This window comes from Seriola dumerili, unplaced genomic scaffold, assembly GCF_002260705.1.
Source record: "Seriola dumerili isolate Sdu_G_001 unplaced genomic scaffold, Sdu_1.0 BDQW01000068.1, whole genome shotgun sequence".
Classification (NCBI taxonomy): Eukaryota; Metazoa; Chordata; class Actinopteri; order Carangiformes; family Carangidae; genus Seriola; species Seriola dumerili.
Genome location: NW_019174323.1, coordinates 18,460,166 through 18,472,024, shown reverse-complemented (window position 1 = coordinate 18,472,024; position 11,859 = coordinate 18,460,166). Strand labels below are relative to the sequence as shown.

General features: G+C 43.7%; 2 protein-coding genes across 2 annotated transcripts in view; both read left to right on the top strand.

Moving 5' to 3' along the window:
- The window catches only part of LOC111219682 (zinc finger protein 551-like), a 6,709-nt gene extending 2,330 nt beyond the window's left edge, over positions 1 to 4,379 (top strand). Inside the window, exons 5-10 of the mRNA XM_022742399.1 lie at positions 544 to 746; positions 893 to 994; positions 1,116 to 1,211; positions 1,431 to 1,541; positions 1,630 to 1,753; positions 2,340 to 4,379. Coding sequence (XP_022598120.1) covers positions 544 to 746; positions 893 to 994; positions 1,116 to 1,211; positions 1,431 to 1,541; positions 1,630 to 1,753; positions 2,340 to 4,306 — 2,603 coding nt within the window. The 3' untranslated portion in view covers positions 4,307 to 4,379. The remainder of the gene's footprint in view (positions 1 to 543; positions 747 to 892; positions 995 to 1,115; positions 1,212 to 1,430; positions 1,542 to 1,629; positions 1,754 to 2,339) is intronic.
- Positions 4,380 to 5,790: 1,411 nt separating this feature from the next.
- LOC111219541 (zinc finger protein 135-like) lies at positions 5,791 to 11,766 on the top strand. The gene is made up of 7 exons (XM_022742252.1): positions 5,791 to 5,958; positions 7,070 to 7,272; positions 7,601 to 7,702; positions 7,859 to 7,954; positions 8,099 to 8,209; positions 8,495 to 8,618; positions 9,299 to 11,766. The coding sequence occupies exons 1-7, from the start codon at positions 5,931 to 5,933 to the stop codon at positions 11,368 to 11,370; spliced, it is 2,736 nt and encodes a 911-aa protein (XP_022597973.1). The 5' UTR covers positions 5,791 to 5,930; the 3' UTR covers positions 11,371 to 11,766.
- The last annotated feature ends 93 nt before the right edge of the window (positions 11,767 to 11,859 follow it).

The following is an 11,859-nucleotide window of genomic DNA, read 5'->3' as shown; positions in this document are numbered from 1 at the left end:
AAATATAAAAACAAGAAATAAATTATATACATATATATATATATATATATATATATATATATGAGATAAAATAAAGACAATAAAAGAAAAATATAAAAACAATAAAAAACACAGGGGGCAGCCACATATTACATAAAGTGCAAATGAAACAGGTAGGTTCTTAGCAGCTTCTTAAAACTTTCAACTGAGTCAGTTGAAACTCTGATAGAAGCTGAAATGGAGTTAAATAGTCAAATGAAGTGAAATTGATTAGTGACTGTTTTCAGAACATTTGACCAAAGTCTGTGTGTTAGTGTTTGTGTGTGCTGGTCTGGGGGCAGATGATGCGTACGTTACTGTTGCATCTGATCTGGTGTCAGCTGGCTGCAGTTCAGTGTTGTCCTGATGATGCATCAGAGGGTGTAGTACCAGTTTGAATCATCGACCTGTGGAAATTGTTTGCATTAACTTTCAAGGCTTCGTTTACTTCCACTGCTGCAGGAAAGATGGAAGTTCACCAAAACCTTTGATTGAGATAAACCATGTTCTTATGTTTGCGTTCAGGTACCTGCCTCCCTCTTCCTGTTTTGCGCCTCCTGGTCTCACCGATGCGGCTGGTCTCGGCAGCGGTCTGGCAGACCATCCAGCAGAAAGTTGTGGCCGATTATGGGATGCTTGAGGAGTTTGTTTCCGTGGTTACAGACATTGTCCCAGAGCTGCTCACCACCCACCAGAGGGCCCAACTGATCCTGGGCCTCAGAGCACGGGTGAGAGGGAGAAGCAGTCAGTTATTAACCACCAATAATTGCCATATAATAACTGCTGCAACATTGATTTTGTGGTTTATAAATAGAAATGAGGTAATGCTACGCTACAGAGCTAATAGATGAAAACTTGTGGTTTGTGGTTTCAGCTGATCCTGGACTTGTGTCGGTTTGAAGCTTCTGCTGACTGTGAGATCGTGCGGCCACACCTGGACAGGATGCAGACCCTTATCGAGGGGTGGGTGACAGAGGTGAGTTTAGATTAAAAATAAGCAGTTATTGGAAATTAGATGTCTCTTTTTTGGATGATCCCTGTAATTTGCTCGTTACCATGTCTGTAAAGTTTTGTGATGTTCGTGTCGTGTCTCACAGGCTGGTGCTACAGACATGGAGGCGCCAAACTCTGACTTTGTGGATCTTGTTAAGAACATGCTGTCAAATCCTGAAAACAGGGAAAACTTCTTTCAGGTCAGTGTCATTGTTTCAACAAACATATTAAAGATCTATTTTCTGGTAGTTTCATCATGTAGAAAGTGTCGTCAGCCACTGGAGAAGTCAGACATTTAGACATTTAAATTGAATCTGAGTCTTGAATCTTAAATCTTGTGTTTCTGATTCGTAAATGAATTTTTTTTGTATGTTTTTGTAAAAACTAAATATAAAACACTTGCTGTTGCTGTCTCTCAGAAAGTTTTCCCTGAAGAGTTTGGTCCCACGTTTGATGAAGCTCTTCACTCCTTGATGTGGCTGCTTCTGTCCAGACTTGAAAAGTTTCTTCCTCTTCAAACATTCCAGCAGGTTCATGACACAAACATAATTCTGATCTCACTTCACGCTCTGAATATTACTGTCCTATAAACGTACAGTTCTTCTTCATTTTCCTCAGGTTGCCTCCGTGTTGGGTGATGCGTCCTCTGTTCTGGAGGAGTGTATGGAGTCTGTGTCGCAGTGTGAGGAGCTCAGAATAACGCTGCAGCATCAAAAATACCTCAGCCAGCAGGATCACAATGGCAAGTTCTTATAGTGTCTAACACCATTTTTTCACATGTTTACATCTCAACATTGAACTTCCTGAGAGAACAACGCCACTCGATCTGTAATATATCTTTGCTTTGGTTTTGGGATTTATCATTGGTCCATTAGGGGTGTCATAACAAATCATGGAGTAGCCTGATGAGTGATTTGTTCTGTTTGTTGTCGATCTGCAGCTGTTTGCCTTTTATAGATAAGATTGAATACATATGGACTCTTGACCAAAACAGTTTCTGTACCAGGCTGTAAACATGTTGATTTCTGCTGTAAAGTTGGACATTTTAACATGGGAGTCTATGGGGACTGACTCACTGTTGGAGCATGACTCTAGTGGTCGTTAGAGGAACTGCAGGTTCTGGTTCTTCACTGTTGATGCTTCATGTTTCAGAATCGGAGGCTGATGATTGATTTAGACAAGTGAAAGTTTTCACTGAGTCTGATTGATGTGTTCCTGATGTCTGTTAACTTCTCCATCAGCTTGTAAAGAGTTCATGTTGCAGGTGTTGACAATTGAAAGTTTTGTGTTTCTCACTCTTGTATCACAACATGTGTTTCTCTTTTCAGATGGTTCCTTGGACGGTGCCGGCATCATTTCAGCTCTAAAGCTTCCCTCTGTAAAAACAACTGAGACACTAAAAACAGAAGCACAAGACAAGATCCTGGATCAGGAGCCTTCAACACTGAGTCATGCAAAACAACCTGACGCATTAGCAGAGCATCAGACACGTGAGATGAACACTGACAGAACTAATTGGATTCCTGAGGAAAGTGGAACAGCAGTGGTTTCTAGAGATATTACAAGACACGAGGAAAATGTAGGTCTCCTTCAGAGTCAAGCAGAAGACGCATGTCGGCTTCTAAAGCAGTGCTGCGTTCAGCTCAAGAGACTTGACGTGCCGCTGTCTCTGCAGTCTCGACCTGTGAGACGAAACAGAGGCCTGAAGATGAAACAGATTCTGCAGAGAGAGAAGAGGGCAGTTCGTGAAGAGGCTGTTGCCGCCGGCAGACCTGCTTCTAGGAAAACCAAACCGCTCCGCAGGGCTCCCCCAGGGTTCTCTGATAATGAGGAGTCAAGCAGCTTCAGAGAGGACTCGTACATGGCTCCTCTCAGTATCTGCAGTGAAGACGATTCGTGGTCTTACTACTCAGATGAGGACTCTTGCCATAGGTCGACTAGTAGCAGTCCCAGTGTGGCGGATTCGTGGTCTAACTACTCAGGTGATGCCTCTTCCTTGGTGACTCCTGTCAGCAGTTCAGCTGAACATGATTCATTGTCTAGCTGCTCAAATGAGGATCCCCCCTTCACAGGTCCCAGTATTTTATCAGCTCCAAGCAGAAAGCTGAGCACATCTGATGTCAAAGCCGGCACTCTAAAAAAAAAAAAAATGTACTGCTTTATCTGCAAAGAGCATGTGAACACGAGCCTGAGAACTCACATGAAAACCCACTTTCCCACCGGGGACTACGCCTGCCCTCGATGTGACAGCAGGTTTAAACTCTTCACGTCCTTTAAGATGCACCTGCGCAGAACGTGTTTCGAGTACGGAAAGCAGCAGGTGGATCCCGAGAAGCCGGACGAAGCCAAAAACCTTTACAAATGCGACGGATGCCAAGAGGCGTTCAGGTACAAAATTTCACTGGACAGACACAAACTGACCCACAACGACCTGTACTGCAGCGTGTGCAGGAAGGTGTTGCGGGACACGGCGGCGTTGGCGCGGCACAAGGCCTCACACACCCTGTTTCAGTGCACCCGCTGCGAGGAGACCTTCACTCTCTTCATGCCTTTACTCAGACACTGTGAGAACATCCATAAAATCGGCCGACCGTTCAAATGCAACCACTGTCCCAAAACGTTACCCAAGCTCCGCTTCTTAATCCTGCACGAGTGGACGCACACGGGTCACCTGCCCTTCCAGTGCACGCTGTGCAGCTGCAGGTTCAAATCCGACGCAGATCTCATTTACCACGAGAGGGTCCACACGAAGGAGAAACCCTACCTGTGTTCAGAGTGCGGCAAGACCTTCTCCCAGAATTCCAACCTGCTGCGGCACCTGAACCTCATCCACGGCGAGTTTCGAAACGAGAAGAAGCATTCGTGCTCTCAGTGTGAGAAATCCTTCAAAGAGAAAGGAGCCCTGAAGAAACACCAAAGGAGCAAACACCTGAACGAGCTCTTCCGCCATCCGTGCCCCTACTGCGGGAAGATGGTCTCCGCGACAACGCTCGCCAGACATATATTAATCCATACCGGACAGAGACCGTTCAAATGCACCGTGCCTGAGTGTGACAAGTACTTCAGGTCGACTTCTGAAGTGAAGAAGCACGTCCTCATACAACATACCACAGAGAGACCGTACAAATGTGATGTCTGTGGGAAGGGCTTCATAAAAATGTGTTTCCTCAACTCACACGCTAAAATACACTCAGGAGAAAAACCGTTTGTTTGTCATATCTGCGGAAAGGCTTTCCTCAAACTCTACAGCATGCAGAGACACAAAAATCTGGTACATACATTTGTGACACACTAACATCACATGGTGGGTGTGCTATGCTAAGAAAATCACTTTTCAACCTACAGAGGTTTTGCTGAACCAGTGACTGCCTTCAAATGTTTTATATATAACTGAATTAAAAGATAACTTTGCACTCTTCTAACATTGACCGACAGTTTTTTTTAAACCAAATCAAAATCGTTGCAGCAGAACTACAGATATTGTATGTATTATTTAACACATTTGTCTTCATGTTAAAACTTAGTGCCTTCATTACCCACAGTTGAACTTGGCAATTTGTGTAGTTTATCACCAGCTGCCACGGCGTGTCTGGTATTGTTTCTCCTGGAGACACCTACTCTAGCGGGAACTAGCACAACGGACGTGTTGATTATTTCAAACCTTTGTAACCGTGTAAGATACACTCATGAAACTTTACAGGTGTGAAGTTGAGATCAAACCTCTTTAGCCTGCTGCTCGTCTCTGAGCGACCAATAGCATAACACAGTTGCGTCGCATCATCATACGTAATGGAGGTAGAATGTGGGAAATAAATAAAAGTGATATTTGTGGTTCTCCTGCATTCATTTTGATCATTTTAAAACTGTAAACTCAACTCTGTTTACAGAAAAATTGAGTACTTCTTGGGAACCTTCACTGCAGCAGAAATGTTTTTGAGCCAAGACACAATCCTGTCTCTGAGCTCTGCAGCAGCTCCTTCCTCCTCATGGTTTCTGCTCTGATCTGTATTGTCAGCTGAGAGACCTTGTATAGACAGGTGTGTGTCCAATCAGCTGAGTTTACCACAGGGGGACTCCAGTCACGGTGTAGAACCCTTTCAGAGATGATCCAGGGAAATGGAGGAACCAGAGCTAAACTTCAAGAGTCAGAGCAAAGTGTCTGAATACTTATATCAATGTCATATTTCAGTTTTTACTCTTTAATAAATGTACATTTTTTGTCAATTTCTCAGGAGATATTGTCTGGATCTTGATGTAAAAAATCTGACATTTGCCATTTATTTATTATTAGTATCATTATTCTTTGAGACATAAAATGCGTATCTTATTAATTTCATTGTTAATGTCTTATGTTCTTTTGAGATTGAGGATTAACATATAGTGAGACAGTATGTAATTGAGCCTGTACATCAAACACATGACTGTGGGATGTTTTGCTGTTTTAATTTGGTATGTGATTTTTGATACTAATGGTTAACACTGCAGGACTCTTTACAGCGATAAATAGCTGAGGTTAATCAGGACTAGAAAGAGGAAAATTATTACCAGAATAAAGCTAGACTCTTAGTTATTTTGATTAATGAACAAATAATTGTATGAAATAATTATGGTGTAATAATATAATAAGGTGTAAAACTTAAATATATTTTTATTTAAATATAGCAGATGTACATTATGTGACAGATGTGTAGGGAGCAAGAGGAACACCAAAGACGATTATGCGGAACTAAAGAAACCTCTGTGCCAGTCGTCGGATTGTTATTCCGGACGGAACGCGATGTGCCGTTGACGCACAAAGATCGGATGTGTTGCTTCGGTCTCTTGACTCAGCCAGCGTAAAATTATTTAGTGTGTTTTGACTTCGGTCGAGCGACAGACATTATTTCCCCCTGAGTGTGATGTGGCTGCGCTGACTCAGGATGGACGGAGGTATCACCGAGTTACCGGGTGAGTGTTTACGGTCACAGAGCCATTTGTTTGGCTAGGCCGCAACGCAGCCCGCGCGCGGGAATAGCATTGCTAACTTTCAGCGGTTTAACAACAGTTTATCGAGAGTTTACCATCTATTGCGTTTAAATCGAATTTAGGCTGCCACTGGCGTCCCTTGGTTCACCCTGTAATTGAAACGAGGAGCTTGGTTTCTAGCTTTATTCATTAAGTAGCAGTTTGGGGGTTCGTGCTAATGCTAAGTGTCGGTTCTGCCATCTTGGCTAACGCTAGCTTCTTCAGGGTAACAGTTGAAGTGTTTGTGATGTCTGCGACAGCCCTCAAACATCGGTCTGATCACATATGTGTATGGTGTGTGTTTGTAACCTTATTAACATGTGTGTGGAGCATGTTGTCTTGATACATGTGCGTATTGACATGTAATATTAGGTCTATCTTTGCTAACGGAAATGAAAGTAGACATCCGTATCAACCAGAGTTAGTGTTCTTGCAGAGTTCTCAGTCTGAGATCATAGATTTGTCATCAGTTTATAGATTTGTGATGCTGGGGCATCAAAGACAGGGAAACAAGGTCACGCATTAAACTCAAATATTGCTTGGCTCCAGCAGCCGAACAAGATGCTAATGTTGGGGTTTGACTTTACATATTTTCACTCTGGATAAACAAATTCTGCTTTTGAACATCTGAAATATCCGCATTGCAGATGCAGTTGAGGTATGAGTTGTTGAAAGTTAAATGTCTCCCCTGTTTGTGCCTCTGGTGTTATTACATCTGAGTCACTGAGCTAACACTAACCACCTGACAGTTTTTAGGAAAGCACAGAAGGCCATGTAAAGGATCAGATCACCCCTGCTTTTATATCTTGGTATCTACACATGCAGATGCTTTTGGTTTTGCTTGCCTAGGTTTTGAGACACCCCCCCTCTGACATGTAATTGAAAATTAAGGTGTTTTTTTGTGGTACTCAGAGCATTGAAAAATAAACAACACATCTGTCCTGAAATTGGCATGGGAGCCAAAAGAAATACTGTGTTCCAAAGCTACAAACAATTTTGTGTTACTGTCATCCTTTCAAACATGTTAGTTTATAATATATTCCCCTGTTTACAGGTCCCTCTCTTCCCCTCTCCACTCTGCGCCTCCTCATCCCACCGATTCGGCTGGTCTCTGCAGCAATCTGGCAAACAGTGGAGCAGAAAATTGTGTCGGATTATGGGCTACTCGAGGAGTTTGTATTCATGGTCACAGACATTGTTCCTCAACTGCTGTCGACGAGGCAGCGAGCTGAACTAATTTTGGGCTTACGAGCACGGGTAAGAGAGAGTTGTGGTTCTTGATTTTCCTTAAATGTAAACACTGGCTTCGGTTTGGTGCCTGGTCTGAGCTGCAGTCAGCCACAGGACTAATGTACAGATGTGGGAAAGGCCCTTGGCATTCATGTGTAAAGATGGGGTTGAATCTTCACATGTCAGGGTTGTCTGTCTTGTGTTCTGCTCAGAGCTATCATACATATCTTACATTTAAAAAATGTAAATGTTGACCATAAAACAATCTAGACTCTGTGAATGGGACCAGAAAAAACAGATAATCGGATTTTCTTAGAATCACTTATTGATTATCGCCGCTGTCGTCTGATTGTAGCTGATCCTGGAGCTGTGTCGCGCTGAGGATACCGCTGACCTCCAGATCATTCAGCCACATCTCGACAGAATGCAGAACCTCAGATCTTTGTGGAACGTGGAGGTGGGTCTGAACCTGCACTCAACAAAATGAAATATCTGGAGGGTTTTTTGTAGTTGGGTTTTTACAGTTGTTCACATCCGTCATTTTGACCAGTAGTGATCCAAATAACTGCTTTTAGTGTGTAGGTTTTCATCATTGCACCATCTTTAATTGCAGGCTGATAATGCAGAACAAGAAGTGTCTGACACACATTTTATGCGCCTTGTCCAAAATCTGCTGAGAGATCCTGAAGAGAGACGGAACTTTTTCCAGGTATCTTTTGGTTGTTTACTTTTGTGCACACAGATTTTTTTTATCCATTGTTTTATGATGTGCTCTCCTTTACCCTTATTTTGAAAATGTGTGATTTGTATGGACGGCTCAGATCTGAGATTTATCGGACTCTTTGTGCTTCAGGATGTTTTTCCAGGAGACTTTGGCCCCACATACGACAAAGCAATCCAGACACTGATGTGGCTGTTTCTGTCGAGACTTGAAAAGCTTATTCCCACCCAAACTCTGCAACAGGTGCACTTAATATATCTCTATTTTTCTGTGCTTTATTCTGCTACACTAAATACTGATGCAGGAACAATTCCTCCATGTCAGTTCTGAATTTCAGTCTCAGTTGCTTTTGTTTTTTCAAAATCCACGTCTCTATAAGTTGTAACACAGTCTTTCATCGCAGTGTTTCAAAAAAACATCAGATGTATTTTGTGTTGCTTCATATCTATAAGAAAAAAGGAATGTCACCTAACATTGGGGAAGTACGGTGCTGTTGCCTCACACTAGCTGCCATTTTGTCTTTGTCAGATCGCATCTTTGCTCAGCAACGCTTCGTCTGTCCTGAGTGAATGTATGGAGACGTTTGATCAACCTCAGGAGCTCAAGACTCTGCTGGACACTCAGAAAGACCTCAGTCAGTTGGAAGACATTGGTGAGTAGTTCAGAATTACAAAAAATGAATATAATAGATGGGTAAAGAACCAAAACACGATTGCATAGTCACATACCATTGTGTTGTCATTCAGCAAAAGTGTTTCAGTTTCAGCATTTGCAGATGATGTTATCAATAACCCTAACCTGTCCACAACCAGAAGAAGATAACTATAAATATGTCGTTTTCATCTAAATTAAAGCTGAATTCACAGAAAGTCATGTTCTTAAAATAAAATAAATAACTAATGTATGAACTGCAGCATTCAGGAATACGAAGGTGTGTTTGTTCCATAAATAAATACCATACTAAACAGCATCTTGTACCACGTCTGTGCGTTGCAGCAGCTGCTTTTCAACTGTTTTCTAATTCTTATATTTATTATATTATTACTAACAATAATGTTAAATAAAAGTTAACTCAAGAGCTTTATCAGTGTTGTATCTGCTGTTTCTGCTGCCTCTTTAATGTAAGCTAACTGAAGCTACAGGAAACACTTTCAGGTGCAGCTTAACGATCAAACAATCAAAACTACAGGATGTTAGCGGTCGTCAGATGGTTGTCTCTCTTGGTGTCGACGGCCCTTCACAATAGTTGTGAACATATTCTGTAGTTTCTTCTTCATCTGAATTGGTTTTATTTGTTGGTTTAACAGCTCCTCTGTTCTCGTTTCTTTTCAGAATCATACGTTGTTGACAGTGGCATCCTGTCGGCCCTGTGTCTTCCTCCTGTGGAGAGAGTTGTGATTGTCAATGAACAGACGGGAACAGATGCAGAGAGTGGACTCATCTATACAGTCTGCACAGAGATGGAGGTGGAGTCTGAGAACAAGGAGGTGTACGTGGAGGGAACCGGGAACTCGGACGAGTGTGTGCAAACCCAGTGGTTTGGTATTGGCGGCGAGGTGAAATCAGAGATGGACACTGTTGTGGTTACAGATCCCGTCGAAGGCACTGAGGCCAGTGAGAGTGAAATGGCTGACGAGCACCACGACGACCAGTCTGGAACACTGATCATCGGGGAAGACGGACAGGTGACCGTGCTGGATGGTGTGGAGAAGAAACCAAACAGACGCGGGAGGAAGAAGAAACGTCCCGCAGACGAAGGCTTGGAAGTGCAGGGCAGAACGAGGGGTGGAAAAGACGACCCAGAGTTTGATGTTTTGTGGGAAAGACCGGTGCGAAAGAACCGTGGACTCAAGATGAATCGGTACCTGTCGCAGTGGCGAAAGTCAGGAAAGACGCAGGGCAGTAATGTCACTAAAAGCAGCTCTAAAAAGTTTGCCAGATCCCAAGGTTCAACCAAAAGCAACGACTTGGACGAGAGAACATGCAAAGTCTGTGGGAAGGTGGTGAGTCGAGCCAAGTTCTTAGAGCGACACATGAATCGACACTCGGAGGAGCTCCCTTATTCCTGCCCTGTGTGTAAAAGGTTTTATAAGAGCTTGCGTTACTTGCAGCAACACAGATGTCCAAGTTTGGCAAAGACGAAGGCTGGCGGGAAAACAAAGGATCAAGAGGCTGCTGCAGATGAGGGCGAACAATCGTCCAGCGGGGTTCCTTGTGAGGCAACCAATGAAGAGCAGCCGTCAGACAACACGGATCAGGACCCCGACTACGCCCCTTCAGGAGAGAGGAAGTCCTCCAAAGAGGCAGGACAGAAAAGCCCAGAAGGAAACAAATCTGTGATCGAAGGTCCGTTCTACTGCCCTCACTGCAGCGTCGAGTTCAAATGCAAACAGACGTTTAGGTTCCATCTTAGAAACATCTGTTACAACGAGCAGCAGGTGGATCCTGAGAAGCCTGAGGATGTTAAACATTGTTTCAGGTGTGATGAGTGTGACAAGGCGTTCAAATACAAATCAACGTTGGATTCCCACAAACAGACTCACAACCCGCTCTACTGCGAGGTGTGTATGAAACTGGTACGAGACCCGGAGGCACTGGCAATGCACAAAGAATCCCACACACCATTTCAGTGCAACCAGTGTGAGGAGAACTTCCCTGTGTTCAAGGCACTTCACAAGCACTACATCGACGTCCACAACCCCACCGAGCCTTTTACCTGCACCCACTGTCAGACAACGTTCGCCAGTTTGAAGCGTTTCATCCGACACGAGTGGAAACACACTGGTTACCAGCCGTTCCAGTGTCCTCACTGCAGTAAAAGATTCAGGTCGTACTCCGACCTCGTGGAGCACCAGAAAAAACACACTAAGGCGTATCCGTTCCTCTGCTGGGAGTGTGGCAAGAAGTTCAGGCACGGCGTGACGCTGACAAGGCACGTGGAGCGTGTGCATCACTCCGGCGAACCCATAGCCGAGAAACCCATGCCGACCTTCACCTGCGCCCAGTGCGGGAAGACCTTCACGTCGAGACGATGCCTTCTGAAACACGACAACTTCCATCACAAAGGGCTGCGTTTCCCATGCGAGCACTGCGGGAAGGGATTCTTCGGCAAGGACGCGTTGGTGAGGCACACTCTGATTCACACGGGCGAGAGGCCTTTCAAGTGCGACGACTGCGAGAAGTCCTTCAGATCCGCCGCAGAGTTAAAGATACACAGGAGGTACCACACCGGGGAAAGACCGTTCAAGTGCAACGTGTGTGAAAAGGGTTTTGTGCAGTCCTGCTTTCTTACCTTACACATGCGAACCCACACAGGAGAGAGACCATATGTTTGTACGGTGTGTAGCAAAGGCTTCTCAAGCCTGCACGGCCTAAAGAGACACAGGAGGCTTGTTCATGCGTAGATAATGTTAACATAACTTTCTGTCTCTTGTTCCCTTATTGAAGGAGGTCAGAGGTTAGCATCAGCTGAAAATCAGAACTTGAGGAACTGTTGAGGTTTGACCTCTTGCTCAAGGACACTTCAGTTGTGTGGACGCTGACTGAGATGGGGAATTAAAACCAGGCTATCCAGTTGAGAGACAGTTTCTTCAACCCGTCAGCCATGTTGCTATCTGAGTGGCTGTCACAGCCTGGATTGTTAGGAGCTATGTAATTGTATAGTGCATTATAAAAATGTAACTTTGTATTTTTTACAGAAATATTTGCTGTAGTTCTACATAAGATTTGTATGTATAAATGATACGAACCTTTAATTCCTTTGGGAATTGATTTCTTCTTTAATAAATTGAACATTTGATGCCAGGTTTCATTTGATTTACTCAAGAGTGAGATCATTCGAGTGATTTTTGAACATGTAAATTGTACATTGAATCTTTTAGACATAGTTTAGG